This window comes from Mesoplodon mirus, assembly GCF_964341445.2.
Source record: "Mesoplodon mirus genome assembly, chromosome: 7".
Taxonomy (NCBI): Eukaryota; Metazoa; Chordata; class Mammalia; order Artiodactyla; family Ziphiidae; genus Mesoplodon; species Mesoplodon mirus.
The window spans coordinates 32,304,955-32,331,745 of record NC_138983.1 but is presented as its reverse complement, the minus strand read 5'-3'; the positions used below and the strand labels follow the sequence as shown (position 1 = coordinate 32,331,745).

Sequence of the window (26,791 nt, the reverse complement as noted above, 5' to 3'; positions counted from 1 at the left end):
TCTAAATTCAGAAAAATAAAAGGAGCCATAAAAAGAAAAAGAAAAAAAAAAACAAGGAAGGAAAAGATGAAGAGAGAGGACAAGGGAGGAAGGGAGGGAAAAGAATAGAGAAGAGAGGGAAAAAGGGGAAAAATATGATGCAATTTGGAAGAGAAAAATGAGCAGCTCTAGTTGGGGCCTTGGATCAAGAAGGAACAGAAGAAGATTTGAAAAGTTTTTGTGAAATTTGTGGCATTTGGCACGTCTTTTAAAACTGAGCTTTCCTCCAGCAAGATGATGATGTAGGTATGTTCTTATTCCAGGAATGTCTGTGTCATAAGAATTAAAGACAAAGAAAAGAAAGAAAGTCAAACTAAACAAAATTTAAAAACCTCTGCATAAAAATTAAATTGTGAGTGTAATAAGATTTAAATGAGTGAAAAACTTCTATAAATTTTATTTACTGTGTTCCATGGGAAATGAAATGCATTAATTAACATAAATGGAATTTTATCTTTTATAAACATTAAATTAGTAATCAAATAACTTTTAGAGTTTGAGGACTCTTTGAGAACTTCTTCAAAAATCTCTGTTTTACAGATGAAGAAACAGATTCTCAGGGAAAGGAAATTACTTGGTTAGGACATGGCAGATTTAGGATGAGAAATGATGGTCTTGTGACCCACAGGCCAGTGCCCTCTCCTCAATAGCGTATGCCATTTACCTATTGGTGTTTACATTTTTTACTCTCTCCATCTAGACCATTCTTCCTCCACTTTACCTGTGTGGCTTACTGCCTCACCTCATCGGGTCTTTGCCCAAATGTTACTACAATCCTCTGTACTAAAATAACATCTGTTCTCTCCAACTTGTACACCTGCATCTTTCCTCCTTACTGTATTTTTCTCCAATGCACTGACCACAAAGCACACCTAACATTTTATGTATTTTTTGTTGTTGCTTATTGTTTTTCCTTCTCTTACTTGAATCTTCCATGAAGGCAGGGTTCTGTTTCCTGCTATATGTCCTAAAAGAATATCTGGCATATCATAGGTGTTTAATAAATAATTGTTAAATAAATGAAATGTAATTTACCTAAATCTAGGGAAACATTATAGTATCGATATATTCACAAACATCAGCTTCAGAGTCAATCTGGATGTTTTTGATGCACCCCCTACTGGTTTAGTGATTGTGCCATGCTACTTAATTTCCATATGTCTTAGTTTATTTATTATTAAGTGTAGGTAAAAATCATACACACTTCATAGAGTTGTTATAAGGATTAAAGGAAATTATGTATATAAACTTTTTGGCTCTTAGTATGTGCTCAGCAAATGTTAACCATCAATCAGTGATAGCTATTATTAATAGCTGTAGGTATAACTCAAATGCCTAGAGCATTTTAACATGATTGGTAATTAATTACATCCTAAGATGTACTGTGATCTGTTCATTCTTAGTTCATACCACTGCTAATAACCTGATACTGCTAGCTGTGCATCACATTCTATATGTTATAGAAGAGTTTAAGCATTACTAATAAAAGAAACTAATGCATGTAGTGTAAACAAAATTATTTTATTTTGTTACAATGCTAAGTCACACAAATGAACTCTTGAAAACACTATATATAGTTGTCTATGTCAAAATTCGTTGTTGATAAGTATCAACACATTGAATAAAATAATTCCAAAACATTTTAATTTATTTGAAAAGACTAAATATTTAGGAATCTTTTTGAATTTGAAGAGATACTTGTATCACCTGGAACACAAATCCCAACCACCATGGATATTTCCTATTTTATACTCTTTTACATTGATTATGGCTTGCTCATTATTCATATAAGTTCTTACATGTGATTTATGTTTGTGGCTTACCCTTTCTGATTATTCCAGTGGTAATTGCCATATTTCAATGTTCTTCCTCCTTTTTTGCTGTTGTGGTTTCATTTCAATCTCCTAATATTTTTTAAATCTTTCTTGTAAAGTTTGTTAGCTTTTCTTCTATGATTTCTCAGACTTCTTACTCTTTTCAAATTCACATTTATAAAACTGCAAATTAAAAAAAAATAAATGACCAAAATCAATAGTTTTTTTTAATTAAGCAAATAAATGCTTAAAATTTGCTTTAAAAAAAGCAAAATTCTATTGAATTCTTGCAAATATCTCGATCTTCAAGTTCAAAAGAAATGATGTGTCCAATGGCGTTTGCATGACTCTAATTTTGTTTTCAAAAAGTTTATAAGTACATTAAATAACAGAGATGCATTTAATTTTTTTGCAAGTTACTGGAGTGTTGACATTAATCCAATAACAGGCAAGATTCCATATTACTACCATTTTTTTTTGCTTATTTATTAGATGCATGGGTCATATGAAAATTATACCTAGTTATACCTGGTTACCTTGGGAAAACATGAAAAAAGAGAGCTTAGTATATTTAAAGAGAGAGAAAAGGAAGAAGGATAAAAATGGATGTAATTTTCTCTTTCTCTTTTCTAGCCCTAGGAAAAGATAAGGATTACACGGATGAATCAGAACATGCTAATTATGACCGATCTCGCCTCATTAAAGACTTTGTCCCCCCAAATAATTCTGAACCCAAGCCCAGATTGCCTAAGGTAATGCAAACTAAACAATCAATAAGTCATTTGAAGACTATAACTTCTAAATCCATTCAGTTATTTTCAATTTTAATCGATATTGTGCTGGAGAGAATAAGAGGCCACACAGGTTAATATATATCTTAAGGACTTAAAATTAAGAAGTTATGTGTAGACATCGTATTCATTTATACTATCAAACAGAATTATATAAACATTCTGAAACATGAAATTATTCAGTAATATTTTCTTTAGAGGCTTATTCCTTCATGTTTCTTGTTTTTTGAAAGGCACCATGTTTTAATGAGAACATGGATTTTAGTATCAAGTGGACCAAGATTTGAATTACAGTTCCAGTACTTATAGTTATGGTAACTTGGCAGGTTAAATAACTCACTTAGCCTTGTTTTCGTCATCTGTAGAATTAGAATCATGTTGTCTACTTGACAAAATTTTTTGTTTTTCTTTCAGTTTTATTGAGATATAATTGACACAGCACTTTATAAGTTTAAGGTGTACAGTATAATTTTTTACTTACATACATCATGAAATGATTACCAGAATAAGTTCAGTGAGCATCCATTGTCTCATATAGATGCAAAATCAAACAAAGAGAAATATATATATTTTTTCTTGTAATAAGAACTCTTAGAATTTACTCTCTTAACAACTTTCATATATGGCATACAGCAGTGTTCGTCACAGTTATCATGTTTTATCCTTTCATCCCTAGTACTTAATTATCTTATAACTGGAAGTTTTTACCTTGTAACTGCCTTCATCCAATTCCCCCTCACCCACTTCCCACCTCTATTAACTATAAATCTGATCTCTTTTTCTATGAGATTCTTTGTTTTGTTTGTCTTTAAAGTATGACTGACCTACAACACCATGTTCGTTTCTATTACAAAACAGTGATTTGGTACTTTTATATGTTTCAAAATGATCACCATGATAAGTCTAGTTATGATATGTCACCATATACAGATATTACATACTTATTGACTATATTCCCCACACTGTATATTTCATACCCATGACTCATTTATTTTGCAACTGGAAGTTTGTACCTCTTAATCTCCCTCACTTATTTCTTTCCTCCCCTCATCCCCTTCCTGTCTGGCAACCACCTGTTTGTTCCATCTATAACTCTGTTTCTGTTTTATATTTGTTCATTTGTTTTGTTTTTTAGATTCCACATATAAGTGAAATCATACAGTATTTTTCTTTCTCTGTCTGACTTATTTCACTAAGCATAATACCCTCTAGGTCCATGCATGTTGTCACAAATGGCAAGATTTCATTCTTCTTATGGCTAAGTAGTATTCCATATAATATATATACATTTTTATTATCTATTCTTCTATTGATGGGCACATAGGTTGCTTCCACATCTTGGCAATTGTAAATAAGGGTGCAATGAACATAGGGGTGCATATATCTTTTCTAGTTAGTGTTTTTGTTTTCTTCAGGCAAATACCCAGGAGTGGTATTGCTGTATCATATGGTAGTTTGATTTTAATTTTTTTGAGGAGTCTCCATACTGTTTTTCCGTAGTGGCTGCACCAGTTTACATTTCCAGTAAAAGTGCACAAGTGTCCCCTTTTCCCCACATTCTTGCCAACATTTGTTATTTGTTGTCTTTCTGCTAACAGCCATTCTGACATGTGTGAGGTGATAGCTCATTGTCATTTTGATCTGCATTTCCCTGATAATTACTGATGCTGAGTATCTTTTCATGTACCTGTTGGCTATCTGTATGTCTTCTTTGGAAAAATGTCTATTCAAATCCTCTGCCCATTTTTTAATAGGAGTTTTTTGTTTTTTTGATATGAGTTCTATGTGTATTTTGGATATTAACCACTTAATGGAAATATTGTTTGCGAACGTCTTCTCTCATTCAGTAGGTGGCCTTTTTATTTTGTTGATAGTTTATTTTACTGTGCAAAAGCTTTTTAATATAATGTAGTCCCATTTGTTTATTTTTTATTTTGTTTCCCTTGCCTAAGGAGACATGTTCAGAAAATATTGTTGAGACTAATGTCAAAGAGCATACTGCCTGTATTTTGTCCTAGAATTTTCATGGCTTCAGGTCTTACATTTAAGTCTTTAATTCATTTTAATTTATTTTTGTGCATGATGTGAGAAAGCAGCCCAGTTTGACTTTTTTGCATGTAGTTGTCCAGTTTTCCCAACATCATTTATTGGAGAGACTGTCTTTTCCCATTGTATATTCTTGTATCCTTTGTCACAGAATCATTGCCCATACAAGTGTGGGTTAATTACTGGGCTCTCTATTCTGTCCTGTTAATCTGTGTGTCTGTTTTTGTGCCAGTACAATACTGTTTTGATTATTTTAGCTTTGTAGTATAGTTTGAAATCACATATAGCATGATAACTCCAGCTTTACTCTTCTTTCTCAAGATTGTTTTTGGCTATTTGGGGTCTTTTATGTTTCCATACAGATTTTAGAATTATTTGTTCTAGTTCTGTGAAAAATGCCATGGGTATTTTGATAGAGATTGCATTGAATCTGTAGAATGCCTTGAGTAGTACGGTCATTTTTTTTTCTTTTCTTTTTTTTTTTTTTTTTTTTGCGGTACACGGGCCTCTCACTGTTGTGGCCTCTCCTGTTGCAGAGCACAGGCTCCAGATGTGCAGGCTCAGCGGCCATGGCTCACAGGCCCAGCTGCTCCACGGCATGTGGGGTCCTCCCGGACCAGGGCATGAACCCGTGTCCCCTGCATCGGCAGGTGGACTCTCAACCACTGCGCCACCAGGGAAGCCCTATGGTCGTTTTAACAATATTAATTCTTTCAATCCATGAGCATTGTATATCTTTCCATCTGTTTGTGTACCCTTCGCTTACTTTCATCAGTGTCAGTTTTACAAGTATAAGCCTTTTACACTGTTAAGTAGATTTATTCCTAGGTGTTTTATTCTTTTTGATGCAGTTGTAAATGTGATTTTTTTTTAATTTCTCTTTCTGTCAGTTTGTTGTTAGTGTATAGAAATGCAACATATTTCCATATATTAATTTTGTATCCTGCAACTTTTCAGAATTCATTGATGAGTTCTAGTAATTTTTTGGGTGGTATCTTTAGGATTTTCTATGTACGGTATCATATCACCTGCAAATATTGGCAGTTTTACTTCTTCCTTTCCAATTTGGATTCCGTTTATTTGTTTTTATTGTCTGATTGCTGTGGCTAGGACTTCCAATACTACATTGAATAAAAGTGGTGAGAATGAGCAGCCTTGTCTTGTCCCTGATCATAGAATCAATGCTTTGGGCTTTTCACTGTTGAGTATGATGTTAGCTGTAGGTTTGTCATATATATTGAAGTATGTTCCCTCTATACCCACTTTGGTGGGAGGTTTTATTTTTTATTCTTATTCTTTTAATAGATTCATTTATTTATTTATTTATTTATTTTTGGCTGCATTGGGTCTTCATTGCTGTGTGTGGGCTTTCTCTAGTTGTGGCAAGTGGGGGCTACTCTTCGTTGTGGTGCGCAGGCTTCTCATTGCAGTGGCTTCTCTTGTTGCGGAGCACAGGCTCTAGGTGCGTGGGCTTCAGTAGTTGTGACATGCGGGCTCAGTAGTTGTGACTCCTGGACTCTAGAACACAGGCTCAGTACTTGTGTGCATGGGCTTAGTTGCTCTGAGGCATGTGGAATCTTCCCAGACCAGGGCTCGAACCCATGTCCCCTGCATTGGCAGGCGGCTTCTTAACCACTGCACCACCAGGAAGTCCCTGGTAGGAGTTTTTATTGTAAATGGATGTTGAATTTTGTCGAAAGCTTTTGCTGAATCTGTGGAGCTGATCATATGATTTTTATTTTTCAGTTTGTTAATGTGGTGTATCACATTGATTGGTTTACAGATATTGGACTATATGGAAGGTTTTTATAACAACTTGGAGGTTGAGAACACCTCATTGAAACTATAGTTCATCAGCAAATGAGTCACTGGGTTGGGGTTTGGTTTTAAAAATCCCTGGCTCCAGCAATCCCACCATTCTTAAAATTCTTTTGCGGATTCTTCAAAGCATCTGAGTATGGTCATCCAGCACCGAATACCATCCCCTTTTGATGCTTTCCAATAGAAATTCTGACACAGTCCAAACTCACTTTTTAAAAATTTCTTCTTATTGATTAAAGTGGGAATGACTTTGTAAAAGAAATTTGGATATTAAATGCAATTTAACCCAAGGAATGACTTAGCTTTTGGCATCACTGCATTGACAATAACCAATAATCACTTCCCTGAAAATATATTTTTCTGTGATGTTTGATTTAGTTTGACCTGGATTAATTTTGCAAATCCCTTCATTAGTCACCATCAATGTGTTAGTGAAGAAATATGGCACAATTTAAACATTACTGTTATAAGGATTCTGAACTGTAGTAAGTAGATACAGAAACAAATGTTTGTGTGAGATTTATTCATTCCTCTTTGGTTTGGTTTTCTTAAAGGGGGTTTACAATTTTATGCTGATAATACTTAGGTTATCTTCACAAATCAGGAGTTTCTCTCTCTCTGTTTACTTCATCTGCCTCCCTATGTCTGTCTGATTGGAATAGCAGAGTCTCTCCTATCTGTAAAGCATTGTTTCAAGAGACCTGAGCCTGAGACAAGTTATAAGAAAAGTTGAGAAAAAGCAGATGTTGTTCCTTGAGGTACTTATTGCACCAGTGAATGGGAAGACAAACACGATATGTTTCACATAATTAGAAAATGAACTATGATTAAGCAAAATTTGTGTTATCAGCTTCTCTAAAATTTAGCACATGCCACCAATGATACCCGCCACTTCATTTCTGCTCAACAGTAGCCACTTCCCAAATCTTGCTTTGACTAGACTTGAACTTTAGAATAGTAAAGTTAAGAAGAAATGTTAAACCTGCATGCATGTTTTGTTTTTGACAGAAAAATAAGAGAATAATGTGTGATGATGGTAACATACCACAGCTGTTCAATCCAAGAAATCCTAGCCTAATGTCCTGTTAGTCTTACTGCACTTCTATTCAAGTTTGAAAATGTAATGCATCACCTAGATGTTTTTGGATTCACTCTTTTAGCATCTATGTAAATATGTCCACTTTTATCCATTTCATAGGTTAGGGTGTGGCACAAATCCAATTTGCACAAATGGTTCTATTACAAAAAAAAAAGATATTTAAAATCCAGTTAACTAGGCTACTTGCTTGCAAAGCTTATCTATAAATGAAGGGCAAAATAATCTTCTTAGATATAGTCTTTGTGTACATTTATCAGAGAGAATCTCAAAAAAGCAATGACCTATATATCTATTGTTTGACCTAGCATCTGGATACCTTCAATTTATAACTTTGCTGACCTTCCTCTTATTCCAACCCATCATTAAATGATACGCATATATATATGTGTATACACATTTATATGTGTGTGTATTTTAAGGTTTGTCTTATGAAATTGACAATATTCATTCATTTGTGACCTACAAAATGGCAACTTTCATATGGTTTAAATTAGCATGTATTAATCTGTATGTATATAATTTTATAGCTGATGATCTGTGCCTCACATTATTTGCTTGGGATAATTGTACTGGTTGCAACCTGTCCCATGCATATTATACAATGTAACTGATATTTTATTTCTTCACAATAGTTATTTGGTTACATTTTAGAGATGACCTTTTAGAGATGACAGAGCAATTTTATAAAGAGTCAACAGGAAGGGAGCAAAGACTCACAGAGGAAAATGATTCCTAATGTAAACTACATTGTAAGTAATGCAAGTATTGGGTTACAGAAAACAAATATAGTTTTCTAATAAGATTCTCCATCAGCTATAAACTAGGTTCTAGGAGATAAGTCCATATCTATCCAAGTAGTACCTTACATTGAAATTATGAAGAAACTCTGTTGAATTTATCAACAGTATAAACAAATAAATATAGAAACGCATCTGACTAGAGTACTGGGCATTGTGTAGATAGACTTTACATCTGCTTGAGAATTTGCTTTGTCAGTCATTGTGCAAACATTTCCTTAATGATCTCGAATCAGTGTGGTGAATTTTATTTTGATCATATATCCACTGCTTATGATAATTTTATAAGCCAAATATATTTATAAGACACTACAGTTTGCTCTAAAATTGAACTCAGAACAATGAATTATCTTTAGAATATTTTGTTTCAAATCATTAACTTTTAGCACATATCATTTATACTAAAATTCTTTAATATTTTAGAGATTAAACTCATCTATGATACTGATATCTAATATGATGAAGTGATATTGATAAATTAGGACATTTTTCATTTATTTGGAACCCACTGTAAGTAAAGTTTGACACTGTAGGACAGAGAACAGAGAAAGATGGCAAACACGGACAGGTCTTGATTTCCCTGTAATACAGTTCAGGAGGTGGGCATACGTATACATGGAAAAAGCTAAGAGGCTCTAGAAATTAGAGGTGATACTAAATATGGGGTAAGTCTAGATTTATCTAGCCTCAAGCTTTATAGTAAAAGCCATATTTAAATATCTCATGGACATTGCAGTAGATAGAAAAATTGGCCACAGCCCTTCTCTCTTCCCTATACCTACTTTGTTTTCAATGAGACTTTGCAGGTCCTCCCATCCAAGAGGATGACCCTGTTAGACTGGCCTTGGGCCTTGCTTTGACCGATAAATGGCTGCAGAAGTGACAATGTGCCAGTGCTGAACCTTGAACTCGAAAGACCTTGCATTCCCATTATTCCTCCTGGAACTCTTCCTCTACCATTTGAATAAGTCAGAGCTATACTGCAGGAAGATAAGGCCATGTGGACCAGAGCCTAGTGAGTCCAGTTGCCCCAACTGAGACAGAGATGTGAGAAAATCCAGTGGCAAAGACCAGGAAACTCAGACCCATAAGAAAGTCTAGCTGAGACCAGAAGAACTGCACAACTGGACCCAACCTATTCACAGAATCATGAGCTAAATAAAAATTATTTGGGGATGGTTTATTTCTCAGCAATAGATAATGGAGACAGCCATAAATGTTAGAGAATATCATATTTGCTTATACCAATGATTGTTAATATATAGTGAATTCTTCATCAAAAGAATGGGAAGAATTGCAAAATTGTCCCTGAGTTTTCCACAGACACTCATATTATCCATTTAACTCTATATATCCCGAGTATATTTTAAATGTCATAACCTAAATTGCATAAAGTCTAGGCATCTAAAACTTTCTGAAATTATCTTTTTTAAAACTCTATTTATGAAAGTAGTTTTTTATACCTTTAAATAAGTGCAGAATTCCAAGATTACCTTCAGTTGAACCATATGTGTATTGTTAGCAGTGTCCCAAACACCCATTAAAATTGGTGAAGACCTAACTTTTTTAAAGGCAAGTTTATTTCCTTTCTAGCATTTTGACAAAAAGGTTCTGTAACACATGTGTGGACAAGAAAACTGAGGAAGCAAATGTATAATGTAATGTGAGAAAAGGAACAATTCTTTGAATTCATAGACTGGAGCTCCTGAGATGACTGCAAGAAAGTCAGAGAGAGGGATTGTTTTTAAGATAGTTCGGGTATATATTGCCTTTCTCTCATTAGCATAGATAGCACTGTGGATAACACTTGAAGATAAGGTCCTATAACCAACTGGATGGTACTGAGAAACAAAATCCCTCTCTCCATCAAGGAGTCATGTCCTACATACCAGCTGAGGCCTCTAGATGTGGACAGGGAATGCCTATAATTAATCTAGGTTAAAAGGAGCAAAGCTGTGAAGCAAAATCCATGGCTTGTGTACTAGACATTAATGAAGAGTTTGCTGCTGCTCCTGTCCCTCAGAATGCCAAAAATAACTACAGATGTTGCTAATAATGTCTGGGAATATAAATCTATACTCCAAATTACAGTGACTTCTCCTCTTAAAAGACATTGGGTATCAACTCAGACAGGAAAGAGGTCATAGACCAGGAAAATCTTGATACAGATATTTTAACAGTTCATTAAATTTAAATCACAAGGCTATTCAATTTGTGTCAACTGGAATTCGTAGATGGTGTTCATCTTTAACTAAACTGGTAACAGGAATAATCTTCTCTTAAGAATGGATACACAGATCATGTGATGGCAAAGGTGCAGGGAGATGGCCTCTGTAGTCTTCTACAATGCACCTTTCACATGGGCATTGGCAACTGTTTAATTTGGCTCAGTGGTTCTTTGCCTCCAAATCACATACATATACTGATATTCTGAACTTGCATACTTTTTCCCAGCAAATGTAAGATAACGTTAACTTAAACTACAAGATAAATGACTAAACTTAGCCCTATATGGCTGCTTCAATTGACAGAATTATACTTGAAATTAAATACTATTTATTTGCATTTATTGAGATAGTTTCTAAAGAAAATGTTAATATCTCCCTAACTTAGGACCTGAAATAATACTTTCTTTATATTTGATAATTTCACTGTGGGAAATGATACGCTAAATATTTAATTTTTATATAAGCATGGGACATCCAGCAAATCACCTTGGTTTCTTAATCTTTTTAGCTAGTGTTTTAAATTTATCTTCTTGCCTAGTAGTAAGAAGACTCCTTTTTAAGCAGCCAAAAGGATACCTGGTCTTGTCTACAAAATCTTTGATACTGAGGAAGGCATATCTTCCCTGTAGCCATAGGAGGCAACTCCCTCCCTGGTACCATTTAATTGCCTACCTTGACCATCAGAAGCCCTCCCTAGAAAATGTTCTACACTAGCTAATTGCTAGTGTGTGTTTTCCCAAAGATTTAGCATAAGATTTTCCAGAATCGCTCTACATTATCTATGGATTGCTTAAACCCAAATGTGTGTGCATGTGTGTATTATGATAAAAGTAACATTTCAAACTGTAAAGGAATACTGATCTTAAAAATAATGTGCAAATGTTCTCACAATAACTGATCAATAATTTGGTAGGGGTTAAAATGTTTTCAGATGCCTACCTCACATTTTACACCAAAATGAACTGAAGATAGTTAATCAATTCAAAATTAATATGTAAAAATAAAATTAGCATTTTTTTCTAATCACAGGCTAGAAGAATGTCATTTCTAAATGGCTTTTCTACACCAACAATAAAATTAATCATGGAAATCTTGATAGAGCTATTTAGATACTAACCAGTATCAAAATTACAATAAAATTAAGAAGTAAGAGATAAACTTAAGATGTGATGATGAGCTGACATACTAGAATATACCAAAGGAGGGCTTCCCTGGTGGCGCAGTGGTTAAGAATCCGCCTGCCAAGGCAGGGGACATGGGTTCAAGCCCTTGTCCGGGAAGATACTGCATGCCGCGGGACAACTAAGCCTGTGCGCCACAAGTACTGAGCCAGTACTCTAGAGCCCATGAGCCACAACTACTGAAGCGCTCACACCTAGAGCCCATGCTCTGCAACAAGAGAAGCCACTGCAATGAGAAACCTGCGCACCACAACGAAGAATAGCCCCCGCTCGCCGCAACTTGAGAAAGCCTGTGCGCAGCACCGAAGACCCAACACAGCCCAAAATAAATAAATAAATAAATTAATTAATTAATTAAAAAAAAGAATATACCAAAGGGTGGTTAATGTTCTTATTCTACAAAGACATCATAATAATATAATTGATGAATGCAAGAGTAAAAAAAATCATTGAAAAACAATATAATTTTAACATGTAAAATGATTAGCGGTACTAGTAATTGCAGAAATACAAATGTAAGCAACTTTTTTAAAACCAAATTATAATTTTTTTAAATAAAACTCAGAATTGACACTATAAACTGTTGCTTTTATTTCTTGCTGGTAGATATGTATATTGATCCAAATTTTCTGGAAAGTAATTTAACAATAAGGATTAAAAGCCTTAAAATAATCTTTCCTTTTGACCCACTTCTAGAAATCTATTCAGGAAATGTAACTAGATGTTAGCCCAAATAATTGTGTATAAAGATATTTCTCACACTGTGAGTGAGGGACTTGTGGGGGAGGGAAGATAAAGCACTTAAAGGATCAAGATGAAATTTAAAGCATTAATGCCTTTAAACAAGGTGATACTATATTGAAAAATAAGTCCCCAAATTCTTTAAGGATGATGGGAAATGATCACAGTGTATGATTATACAATAAGAAGGTGGTTTTAAAAAATACAATATGTGCTGTTTGATACCAACTGTATAAAAATAATCTAGCTCTTTTTCATACATAAAATTATTAGAATTGTATACAAAAAATTACACCAATTGGTCAGATTCACATGACATCAAGTTTACTTCATGTATTCTTAAATTTAAGCCGTAAGTAAATATTACAATATTATCATTCCCATTTTAAAATCTCACACAGCAGGTAAATGGCTGATCCAGGATTTGAAATAAGATGGTTCTATTTTCCAAAACTGCTTTTCCACTTTGCTACACTGGTGAAACAAGAACAATACAGGGCTTTACCTTTTCAGTCTGTTAACCTTCATTAAATAGCATTTTAGGTTTTCCCCTAGTAAGTATTCATCACTTACACACCGAAAGCTTTAAATATACATATACATTATCTAATTTAATTCTCATAATAACTCAATGAAAGTAAGTAGTGGTAGTCTCATTTTACTAATGAAGAAAATAAGGTTTAAAGAGGTAAGTTTCTTGCCCAGTCTCTGAGCTAGGCAGGAACAGAGCTGGATTGTAGCATGTCTCTTTGACTCTTATGCTTTTCTGACTCCCGCTCAATAGTTAACTGTAAGAAATACACTCACATATATTAATCATATCTTTCAAAACCCCTAAAATGTTGCCCTGAAGTAGGCAGTTCTGTATTTTATTATTGTGTGGCTAACCCACAGCATCCAGGAGTGGACTGAGCTGTTGTAACTTACTCTTGTATCAAAAAAGTAAAAATTTACAGGGAGTTGGTTACAAATAATATTTCTAGCAAAAGTAGCCACAAGGGAGAATGTGTATACTCCTTGATATTCCACAATAATCAGTAGATTAAATATTTTCAACTGCATCTGCTACACAGTGTAGGAACTACCCTTGTAAATCAGGAAAAAAAAAAACTCTACTCCCCTCCTCCACAAAAGCCCCTACAACTATGTCTAGAGCAGGAGGCTAGGAAATCAAGACATGGAGATGTTAATTATGAGAGTAGATTTAGGTGAGGAATGGATTTGTCAGGATCCATGTCTTTGTTCCCTTGAAGACTATATAGAAAAAAATGTACCTATATAGGAAGTCTTATTTCATAACCAATACCAGAAAACAAACAAGATGCCATAGATGTTTTCTGTCTCCTGGAACTAATGTCTTGGTAATTAGACACAGAACAGGCTTCCTGAATCACCAGCTTGCTGGTTTTCCCTGTGAGTATTTAGCTCATCTTGGGAGATCTCCTAAGCTTCCCTGGAGGACTTTAGCTCCAGAGCTGCAATAACTTGTCTGCAGAAATTTTATGTGTGTTTATGGGATGTGAAAGTAAATTCAGTAAGTTAATGTGTGGGCACACCAGTTAAATGGTGCAGATAATTGTTCTACTTGATATTTATACATTCAGTCAGTGATAGGCTCACATCAAATCAGTTCTCTACCTGCTGAGAAATGAAGGCAGCCAATGGAATCAGATCAAAACTAATGTTATTTGAACATAGTAGAAGTCAAATCTACTTCATTAATCTCCTACCTCAAGGCTCTCCAGTTTGTGTATGTAGCAGAAGGAACACTGGATTGGGAATTGGAACATTAATAATAATGATAATATTAAATAATTACAACTGCTAACATTTATTAAGGACCCTTCAGGGATTTTATTGATGACCTGTATTCATTTATACTCACATCTCTAAAAAATAGGGTATATTTTTATCCCCTTTTCATAGGTGAGGAAATGGAGGCTTGGAATGGCTAAGTATCCCTGTTCTCATACAGCTAGGTAAGCAGTAGGCAGGAAGTATATAGAGGTCACCACACTGTTAAACACTGCGCTATGCCAAGTATATTGAAGGTGCACAAAAGGGCCTGTAGAGGCCATGAGACAAGCACATCACGTAGTTAGAGAACATGTTTGCATCCTTCAGGAATTCTCATGTTCACTAGGGACCATGAATATCGTGCTTTCCTCAATGTTTTATGTTTAAGAAGAAAGTATAAAATTGAGGTTCCTGTGCTCAAATCCTAATCAATTGTGAAATACTCATACCTTCCCTGCTGCTTCACATCCCCACGTCCTTTGCCTCCATTCACATTGGCCTACAGACTTCTTAATGCCACTAAATGAGTCCATCAAAATATGACTATTTTGAGCAACTATTACTATTTTCAAAGGGAAATATCAACAAAAATAAAGCACTGTTGTGTTTATTAAATAACTTCTGAAGCTTGTGGATTTTTAAAAAAGTTGTTTTGTGGCTGTTGACTTCTCTGCAAGATGAAAATCAAGATTCCAGATGAGGGTCCCAGTCATGGAGACCTATATGATTTATTAATCCCTTGATGCCACAGGCAGTTTAGACACAAGGATTACAGTAATCTACCATTTGTTGTTTAAAGGTTCCAAACTCTTGTGTGAAGTTAAAATGTTCTGTTATGTGGGCCTAACTGGAAAATCAGTTTTTAGCGTGCTGATTAATTCAAGGCCATATCCATTAAGTGGCTGATTCTTAGTTCAGTGTCTTGTCAGTCCCAATTACAAGCTATCCTGTGGAGGTTTTCCTGACAGAAATAAATGTAACCCTCTGTTGCATTGCATCATGTGAATATTAACCACAAAGGGGCAAAATTTTTCAATTTTATTTATTAATTTCTTTATTTTTAGATAGCAGTTACTTCTATTGCTTTCATTATATGCCACCCAGAACCAATATAATGCAATATCAAGTTTAACTGTTGTAGGATTTTTCAGAAATTACAAATGTTATTATTGTACCTTTCTCTAGTGAAAAAGAAAATGAGGCAATTTACATGAAAAGCTGAAAAAATAGGGCTTCCCTGATGGCGCAGTGGTTGAGAGTCCGCCTGCCGATGCAGGGGACACGGGTTAGTGACCCGGTCCGGGAAGGTGCCACATGCCGCGGAGCGGCTGGGCCCGTGAGCCATGGCCGCTGAGCCTCCGCGTCCGGAGCCTGTGCTCAGCAACGGGAGAGGCCACAACAGTGAGAGACCCGCGTAATGCAAAAAAAAAAAAAAAAAAAAAGCTGAAAAAATATATACGCAATCCTAGTAAACCCATTCTATAAAAAAATTACTGGTTCACCAATAAAAAACTTTTTGTTTGTCAGACCACTCTTATTTAGACTGAAACATAGCTCCCACCTTTTATGTTAAACTGCCCAACTAATTCAAATAACCTAAGAATATGCAATAGATTATTAAAAATTGACAGTAAAATCATCAAAATGTCACTGACATTATATGACTAAATGCCACTTAGGTGAATCATACATAGACACTATTAAACAAGGGTACATGAAGGCAGCCCCCTACCCGACCCCATAAACACCCCACTTAAAATAAAGTAATAAAAAACAATATAGAAGTTCTTATAAAGAGATGAGTTATCTTTTTTTTTTTCTTTTAATCATTATTCAGACTCAGGCATTTAAAGAGTTGTCTGAAAACCCTCCAGTCAAATGCTTTGTGCAGCGTTCAATATGTAACCCTCTAGCTAATGGGAAAAGCAGGTGGTGGAAGAGAGAACTTTCTGTTGTCATGCTGAAGAGTGTGTCAAAGAAGATTGTCATTTGAAACTCTGTTGTCAGCAATGAAGGATTCCAAATGCAGCTGAACCCAGAGCTCTGACTGTGGTATGTTTAAATAAATATATCAATCTAGGAATTCTCTTTTACTTTTCTGTTTTCTTAAAAATATGTAAGAAGCCAACTAAGAATAATAGATATTGATTTCAGAATTGGAGATGAGTGTATCTGTTTTTTCAAAATACTAGAAATGTATTTTTAAAAATAAGAAATATATGATCTAAATTGTTATATTTTAAGCATCAGTGTTAATCTCACATAACAGATGCTGCCTCTCTGAAGTTTTGACTATTTTTAAGTCATTTGATTTTTGCTTTCAATGAAATAGGTATTTACCAGTTCTACTCTAAAATTTGTTCTTGATTCAGAAATACATGAAATATAATCACTTGTAAAAGTATGTCTTTTTAAGATGTTCTTAAGAAATTATTATACAAGATGCTTTAGTAAATAATTTCAGTCAAAGTAGAATATCTGAGAAAATATCTGAATTTAAAGAAACATATCTTATAACATTAAATGTTAAAATAAATAAGTGACACAACTATGAAATTTATTGTGATTTAAACTAGGGAACAAAATGTTTTTCAACCTGCCATCTTTATTTTCTTATGCTTTTAAAGGTGATAAAATTAATTAATTTGTCCCATTCTGAAGGCTTTATTTTCATTTCTTTTAAAAATGTCAACTGCTTCCCTTTGGAGAACAGAGGTTCAACTTCTAAATCTTCATTCAAGGTTAGATCACCTAAAATAGATAATCACTGATATGGAAATAAGTGTTCTTTTCTCTGAGAAAAATAGGTACTTATAAGATTCATCATATAGTATTTAAAATAAAAAAATCAGTGAGCAGGAAATTGTACTCAAATGTGTCCTCGGTAAATTACTTTCACTAAGATTATATTTAAAGCTCACATATTAAAAAAGTATTTATTTCATTGAGAACCCAACAGAAAACCACAGTCTGCTCCATCATAGACTATTCTACCTAGAAAGGCTTGGCTTTTGGTTTTTATTAGAAAAGACAGAAAAACTTTGATTTTAAGCAAATAAAAATGGGTAGAGAGAGAATAATATAAGATAGTCTAAAAAACAGCACTTAGTTTAATGCCTGTTACATTATAGAAATACAATCAGTATTTTGTTTTTCTCTTCCCTTTGGTTCCTTTTTAACTTTTGAAAAGAATATTTATACCTACTTCATAATTTGTATTCTTTCTATGGGTATATGCCTTATTCTATGGTATTGAGAGTCACAATTATCCAGTTATGCAGGTCAGGTAACTCAGGTGTTTTGGATCCAATCTGAAGTCTCAACTTCAGTGATTAATTTTCGATCTTCTTTGCAATTCCATTGATACTGTGCTGCTCAATGAACCAGCTGCATTCCATAGGACACTCCAAATGTGAAAAACCGATTCCCCTTAAATAAAATAACTGAAGTTACTAGTGGAAAAATTCACCTCGAAGACCAAGTGTTTGATACACCATTCAGAACAATTCATTGTTTGAACCATCTTGAGAGAAGTAGGAAATGTACTTTTCCATAATTATACCTGATTTTAACTGAATTAATACTCAGCCATCAATAGGAAAGTAGCTTTACATTTGAGGACTCTTTTCAGGAAGAGTATATGCTGCATAATTTTACTTGATATTCATAAGAAGTATGTGTATTTTATTATCTTAAAAGCAAAATTATAAGCAAAACTTCACTAACTGTCAGGTTACAATATTTTTTAAAATTATCTGTGGGCATTTTTTTCTCAATAAATAAGAGATGACATTTGGTGATATTTAAGGTTCAAATTTCACATCCCAAGAAATTTTAGCTGTGGGAAGTTTTAAACAAAATATGTATGTTTCTTTTTCTAAACACACACCTTACAACAGTGGTTGTCAGACTGGGAACATCAAAATCACCTGTAGGGCTTGTTAAAAAACAGATGACAGAGCTCTAACCCCAGAGTTTCTGATAACAATAATTCCAGTTGAGACCGGAGAATTTGTGTTTCTAACAAGTTCTCAGGTGATGTTGATGCTGCTGGTACTAGTACCACATTTGAGAACCACTACCTTAAATCTTCCCTTAATATCTCCAGTGTACTCTGCATTTTGAGAGCCTATCATGTGCCAGACCCTGTACTAAGTCTGGATATTCCTTGATGAATAAAACAGGCAGAATTCCTACCCTTGCAAAGCTTGTAGTCATCTAGTGGAAGAGTCAGAAAATAAATAGTAAACCAACAAGTAAATAACTATTTACAAGTTGTCATTGAGTGGGTCATTAGGTAGTAGAAGAGGAGCTACTTGGGGTGATCAGGGAGGCAACCTCTCAGAAGGTTGTTTTGTTTTGTTTTTGTTTCTTTTGCGGTACGCGGGCCTCTCATGTGGCAGCCTCTCCTGTTGCGGAGCACAGGCTCCGGACGCGCAGGCTCAGCGTCCATAGCTCACAGGCCCAGCCGCTCCACAGCATGTGGGATCTTCCCGGACCGGGGCACGAACCTGTGTCCCCTGCATCGGCAGGTGGACTCTCAACCACTGTGCCACCAGGGAAGCCCTCAGAAGGTTTTAAAGGCAAGAACTGAAAGGTGAGAAGGCAGCCGAGGGAGGAGTGGGAGAAAGAGGCATTCCAGGCAGAGAGGGGCCTCTATGAGGGCCCTGAGGTGGGAAAGAACTTGGGAAAGAAACTGACACATAGCCTGTGTGGCAGGAACACAGAGACTGAACACCAGGATGGCCGAAATGAGAGGAGACAGAGAGGTGAGCAAGCACACCATTACAGGTGGCCTATGCTGGGGAGTCTGGATTTTATTAAGTTTAAAGGGTTTTCAACAGATTTCTGTTTTCAAAAGATCACTCTGTACATGAGAGTGGGGCAACAGTGATGGAAGTAAGGTGGCGTTATAGCATCCCAGCTGAGAGATGATGGTGGTTTAGCCAGGAGTGCTTGCAGTTAAGGTGGATACATCCGTTTCCAACATCAAAACGTGTATAGATGTATGATTACAGAGATGACAGTTATTAAAAGTTCCCAGTGAGGTTGATTAAAGTGACATGTGAAGAAGGGAAAAAAGAAAGCAGGTTTGAAATCAAAATTATACTTGTTTGTGTGTGTGAGAGAGTCACCAAGTATAGTACTAGGACTGTAGGTGATTTTTTATTCCCTTTATTTTTTATGCAATAAGAAAAAATGCACATTATTATAACATTTCCAAATTCACATATATCACTGAAAAGAAAAAACTGTGACTTTGAGAAGACAGCCACAAGTTGAATGACTAATTGAGTCATTCGTGTGTGAGTGTGTGTGTGTGTGTGTGTCGGCGCCTACACATGCATATATACAAAGTATATGGATATAGCACTATCCAAAGTATAGTGGATATAAAATGAATAAAGTATAGTTTCAGTCATCAAAGAGTTTGTAGTTAGTTGGGGAGGATAAGAATAGGGACATAAGAGCAACTCTGACTCAAATGTTAGAGTGCATAAGAACCATCCTTTATGTTCTTTGACAGTCCTTTCAGGTACCAATTTCTCCTAACACGACCAACACCCTAATAGGTCTTGAATACACTCTCCCATTTCCATGACCTGTGCCTTTGCATGCAGAGTTTTCTCCCCTTTCTTCTATTCATTTTTCAGGAATCAAGTCACATACCACTTTTTAAAGTCTATTTTTACAGCAATTTTAGATTTACAACAAATTAAGAGGGAGGAACAGAGATTCCCCATATCCCCCGGCCCCCACACATGCATAGTCTCCCCCATTATCAGCATCACTCACCAGAATGGTACATTTTTTTTTACTAAGGATCAACCTACATTGGCACATCATAATCACCCAAAGTCCACAGTTTGCCTTAGGGTTCACTCTTGATATTGTACATTCTATGGGTTGAATAAATGTACAATGACATTTATACAGCATTATAGTAATATACAGAGCATTTTCACTGCCTAAAAATCCTCTGTGCTCTGCCTATTCATCTCTCCCTTACTCTTGCCCCCTTGCCAGCAACCACAGATCTTATTATTAGTGTTTTTGTGGTTTCCGAAGCTTTGTCTTCTCCAGAATGTCATATAGTTGGGATCATACAGTATATAGGCTTTCCAGATTGGTTTCTTTTACTGAGCAATATCCATTTAAGATCCCTCTTTATCTTTTTCATAGCTTTATAACTCATTTACTTTTAATGATGAATAATATTCCATTGTCTGGCTGTACCACAGTTTTTTTTTATCCATTCACCTGCTGAAGGACATCTTGGTTGCTTCCAATTTTGGGCAATTATTAATAAAGCTGCTATGAACATCCACATGCAGGTTTTTGTGTGGACATAGGTTTTTAATTTCTTTGGGTAAATACCAAGGAGAACAATTTCTGGATCATATGGTAAGATTATGTTTAGTCTTGTAAGAAACTCCCAAACTGTCTTCCAAAGTAGCTGTACCATTTTGCATTTTCACCAGCAATGAGTGAGAATTCCTGTTGCTCCACAGTCCTCACCAGCATACTGTTGTCAGTGTTCCAGATTTTGGCCATGCTAACAGATGTGTAATGGTACGTCATTGTTGTTTTAATTTGCATTTCCCTGATGGCATATGATGTGGAGAATTTTCTCATATACTTATTTGCCATCTGTAGATCTTCTCTGAAAAGGTATTTGTTAAGTGATCACATACCATTTTTAATTGGATTTTTAATATTGAGTTTCACGAGTTCTTTATTTTGGATAAAAAGTCTTTATCAGATATGTCTTTTGAAAATATTTCCTCCCAGTCTATACCTTGCCTTCTAATTCTCTTGATATTGTCTATTTCCAGAGCAGAATTTTACTGAAGTCTAGCTATGCATTATTTCTTTCAGGGATCATGTCTTTGGTTTTGTATCTAAAATGGTATCACCATATCCGAGGTCATATAGGTTTTCTTCCATGTTATCTTGTAAGGGTTTTATAGTTTTATATTTTACATTTAAGTCTATGATCCATTTGAAATTATTTTCGTGAAGAGTGTAAAGTCTGTCTCCATTAGTTGTTTTGTTTTGCATTTTTGTTTTGCATGTCTAGTTGTTCCAGTACCATTTGTTGAAGAGAAGACTTTTCCTTTCTTCTCCAGACAGTCACTTTATCTTTGTTCTCACAGCTCTTGCACTCACCCCTGGTACAGCCCAAATCACACCAAATTGTAATTACTTGTCCTCCTCTCTGTCTACTAGACTAAATTAGTCTCTCAAAGGTTAGGGATCATGGATTATTTTTCTTTGTAATTACATCAGCCCCTTGCACGGAATCTGCCTCATAACAGGAACTCACAATAAACTTGTTAAATGAGTGAACATGAAAGAGAATATTAGGAAAACTTTACAGCTTTAGGTGGAATAGAGTTATTACTGTGGCCTTAAGAGTTTAGATAAAGTTTATGAAGAAGGAGGAAATCAAGTTTGTCTTTGAAATTGGATAAAATTTTGAGTAATTTTAATTCTAGGAATTCATATGAATAAAACAGTTAGAGAGGTTAATAGGGATGTATGAACAAGGATATTCATTGAATCATGATGAATCATAGCAAAGAATAGTTTAGCAAATTAAGCCAAAATATTCTTCAGTAGAAGGTAAATAAATGATAGAATGATAAAACTGAATACTGTTCAGCTATTTAACAGTGCAGTAGGACATGGCCACCTTGCACCACTAAAAAGTGGGCCTATGGCATAACAATAAATAAAACATCAGAATATAAAATTGTGGTATTCCCCATGCCTGGTCTGGGATCCCCTGACCCAGCAAGTCTAATCCACATGAGCTGCTGAGACTACAAAGACTCAGACGCTCCTCCCTAAAAAGCTGGAAAAAGTTTAGGGAACTCCAGTATCACATATCCTCGATCTCATTGTATTCTTTGCATTAAAACAAGATGAAAATACCTCATCACTCTCACCTGGAATAGGCTTTGTTTTCTGCCTAATTCAAATGAAATTAGATAAAACTTTGCCTATTGATATAAAGATATATAATGGACTTTTCCTGTTGTTTTACCCAAACATCACTTCCTTTGACATTCAGGTGGTATTGACCCTCTTTCCCTACCCTAAGAATGCCAATCAGAATCCCCCACCCTTTTGTCTATAACAACAGACACAGTGAGGAACAAGATCCCAAAGCTGAATTCCACTCTGGTATGTTCTCCAAGAACTATAGGGAAAGATGATCTCTCCCCAACTGTGGGAAGAAAGTTATTTTTAATGTAAGGAATGAAACAAATAGAAAAACAAACAAAAACAGAATTGAAAGACAAGAGATAGAGAAGAGATATAATAGTAGAGAAAGTAAGAATCCTGACAACTGCATTTGACTCTCTAGGACCAGCTGTTCTTGAAGCTAACTAGCTCTACTGGACTCAGAGTTAAACAACTGAACACATTTTATAACAATATGTATAAAATTCCATGCCTGTGTATCTGTATTATGTATTGCATATTATATATCATATAAGTATATATGCATGCACACATATAGTTGCATCTATATCTGGGGGGAGAGAGAGGAGAGAATGAGAGAAAGAGAACTCTGAACTTGTAATAGCAGGCACCTCTGAGCAATACTTTAACTTCATCTTCATTTTGTATCAAGCATGCATATTATTGGGGAAAAAAGAGCAGAGTTGGAAAAAAGGAAACAAAGGAAGGGATGGGGCAGTTAGAGGAGCAGCATGAACAAAAGTAGAGTCTAGACAGGATTATGTATGTTCAGTGGCCAAGACAAGAGACACACTTAGCTGTAGCACAGAGTATGGGAGAAAGAGACTGTAGAAAGACTACAGGTATGGAGCAATATGAATTTATATAACAAGTCTTATTCAGGAGCCTTTATTGCCTCATACCCATAAACTCAAACCTTTGTGACATCCTGCAGATTTGCAAAACACTTTCACACAGTGAATTAGCCGGCCAACTGAGCAACTCCTGGGGGCACTAAAACATCATTCAAACAAATTGGAGCTATGTTGCCACTTAACTGGGCAACACATGTAACTCCTTACATAAATAACAAATGAATCTTTCAATTTATGTAATAAACCCCTCAGTTTGGTCCTGAAGGACAGACATGGCATTGGAGGATCTTTTGTTTATGATGTCAGGATGTTAGTCTTTTATATACTTGATAGAAGTAGTAAAAATTAAAAAAATAATAATAACAGTAATTATAAAAGTCATTAATGGGAATTCCCTGGTGGTCCAGTGGTTAGGACTCCACGCTTCCATTGCAAGGGGCCCGGGAGCAATCCCTGGTCGGGGATCCTGCAAGCTGCATGGCACAGCCAGAAAAAAAAAAAAAAAAAAAAAAAAAAAAATATATATATATATATATATATATATATATATATATGTAATTAAGAAATAGTGTGTGCTAAAGAGTACATGGGACTTTACATAAAAAAACATGTGAAATAGGTATGATTGTTATCACTTTATAAATATAAGTCTTTTAATATAAGATAATAGTTAAAAACTTAACTCCTGGATTTAGGACACATGAATTTGGGTTTGGTGCTGCCTCTTACATGCTATGTTGGAAAAGTTGTTTAAATTCTCTTTGCCTCAGATTTCCTCTCTATCAAATAAGGGGGGAGAGTAATAACAGTCAATAATACCTACCGTATAGGGTATTTATAAGGAATCAGCAAATGGGTATTCATATAAAATACAATTGTGTTGGCACATAGTAATTTATCAATAAGACAGAGTATTCATATAATTATTGATGGGAAAATGGAAGATTTGAGAGATTAAATAACTGAACCAAGGATGCACAGTCATGTTAAGTGGCAAAGCTGGCTTTATCCCTTTGGTGGCCTGATTCTGGGCTGAGAAAGGGAGGGAGGTTGGGATTAAGAAAAGAAAAAATCCAAGAGGAGGAGGCAGGTGCTTAGAGGTTGTAGGACTGTAGGAGAAATAAAAGAGAAACTAAGAAAAAAATGATCTGGAAGAAGAGATTTGTCTAATACACAATGTGATGTACAACCTCTCATTTCATTCTACACTATAGGTGGCAAATTCTACTTTGTTTACTAATTGCCTCCACAAATGGGATTTTGTGAGGGAGGGAGAGAAGTAAAGAAGAGGACGAGAGGAAGTTCATAAATGCTATGGGTTATATGTTTATAACTTAAGAAAATGGACCTCGAATGTTGCATCTGGCAAGCTAGTCTCTCCCTACACCACTAAACAAGTGGTGACAAATCTTGAAAGGGCTTGGTGATGTCTAGGTTGGAAAATATGAATCTTCTGTTGCTCTGAAAAACTTTCAAAAGGCAAACAAAACCTAAGCAATATATAAAAAGATCAGCAGTCCCCATTACCTATTTAAATGTGTTCAATTCTCTCTCCCTGATGAGTACTGCTCAAATCACGGGAGCTTCACGGGGATTATGCTTGTGACTTGGGATCGATTTTATAGAATACTTACGATTCTGGTCTTTTACCTTTTATTTTCCCACCTAACAAGTAAGTTTTTTGTATGTATCTAAAAAAACCTTCCTACTTAGAAATTATCTGACTTCAGATATTTTCATATATAAGTAAAGTTCACGTATGTATATAATTGAGTTCCATTTGTATTTATTCCATTGTATTGTCTAAAACATTTAACTTTGCCTTTTAAAAAATAAACATGTGTACGTCAATAAAGCAAATATTGTTTAGGAAGCATATTTAGTTAAAAAATCACAAGGGGTTAGAAGAGAATGCTTTTAGAATTCCTAAATAGAGGTCTCTGGACTGTCATTATCTATAACTGTTTTTCTTTGTGGTATCACTGCTTTGGAAAGCAATATTTTAAAAAACTATAGAGACTTGCCAAAGTGCTCAAAATGCTTATGTGTTTATAGATGCAAATTTTCCTTAGTCTTTCTTAGGTATGCGATTCTTCCTTTGGTAACAAGGAGATATGCAAGATACTGCCTTCAAAGGATTTCTCATCCTGACCTGAGATCTTAGAGTTTAGCAGATGCTACTGGCATTTTTGACACTGAAGTAAAATGTTTTCCATTAATGAATAAAAAACCGCCATCTGTAAAAAGAAAGGGATCCTGGAGCAGGGACAAAGATTAAAGAAACTACTACTCTTGCAGAACCTGAGACCTTGGAATCTGTCATCTTTGTTTGATAGGGTCTTAAATTGGTACTGGGTCGAAACAGGCAGAAAAGAGGGGAGGCTTTTAGTGGAAAAAATAGCATTATCTAACCATTTGTTGAATACTATTATTAAGAATCATCTCTAATGCTGTGTGCTTCTTGTTCATCATTACTTAATGCAGTTGCCACTGCCCTGCAGATGCCGACCTGATTCGCAGGGACTCTTTCGTGACTCACAACTGTTTGGCTTTCAAAGTCTCCAGAAATTCAGTCACCACAATTCTTTAGCCCAAACACCATTGCATTCTTTATTCCTTCACCATGGTTGTTCCTAATAGCAAGAGGTTAAAAAACATCAAAACTATAGCTGTTCAAAACCCTACACAAAAATCAAGTTGTTTATCCTATTTAAACTTATTTGCTGTGAGCAACTCCATCATTTCCCCAGTCAGGAGATGTTCTGCCTTGAAGTAAGAGAAACTTTATAAAAAGCATGACTTATTCTGTCTTCCTCCATATATATAATTCATTTCTCAGCATCTTCTTTTTATCATAAGGGAATTATGGAAATGGTGGAACAGAGTTACTACACAGTTGGGGATTTTTGTGTCACTGGGTTATGATTTTAAAGGTCATATATAAGTTCTGAGAATGAGTCATCACATGGATTTGCTAAGTCTCCTATCTGATCTGTCTAGCTCAGATACACCCACCATATAGCAGGCACTAGACTAAACACTACACAGACGTAAACAACAAAGATGTGGTCTCTGTCTTACTGCAACTGACAGTATAAGCAGTGGTGGTAAAGGGCTCAAACATTTTTTTTGCTGATTTCCATGGTGGAAAAACAACAAACCCGCCCCCCGCCCTGCCTATTCAAGCTGTCAAAGTGAGGTTAGCTAGTTCATAAAATTTCCCCCAATTTAAAAATTGGCTCTTGTTGTCAGGTACAAGCTGGCTCTGAATGAGGAAAAGATCTCAGTGTAGACAAGGGTATGCAGAAAATGGAGGCTGTGTATCAGAGTGTATCTCTTCATTACCAAGATACCGTAAGAAGTCTCAGAAGAACAGAAGTAACAGTGTTTCCCTGTTTATTTTTCACCAGTTTATTTTTAGTTTTGATTATGAAAAGATAACCATAAGAAATCCTGATGTTTGACACAATTCATCTATAACTTCTCCACACCCAGAGGGGAAACAGGTGAATTTTAACCGACTCTTTCCACAGCCCCCACCTTCACTGCCACTTTCATCTTCTTCCAAACAGCGTTAGATTTAGAGAAATC

General features: G+C 35.3%; 1 protein-coding gene across 1 annotated transcript in view; it reads left to right on the top strand.

The window, feature by feature from the left end:
* ANO3 (anoctamin 3) overlaps positions 1 to 26,791 on the top strand; it is a gene marked incomplete at both ends in the record, with an annotated part of 394,349 nt that overhangs the window by 234,005 nt on the left and 133,553 nt on the right. The window contains 1 exon segment of the mRNA XM_082629094.1: positions 2,487 to 2,605. Coding sequence (XP_082485220.1) covers positions 2,487 to 2,605 — 119 coding nt within the window.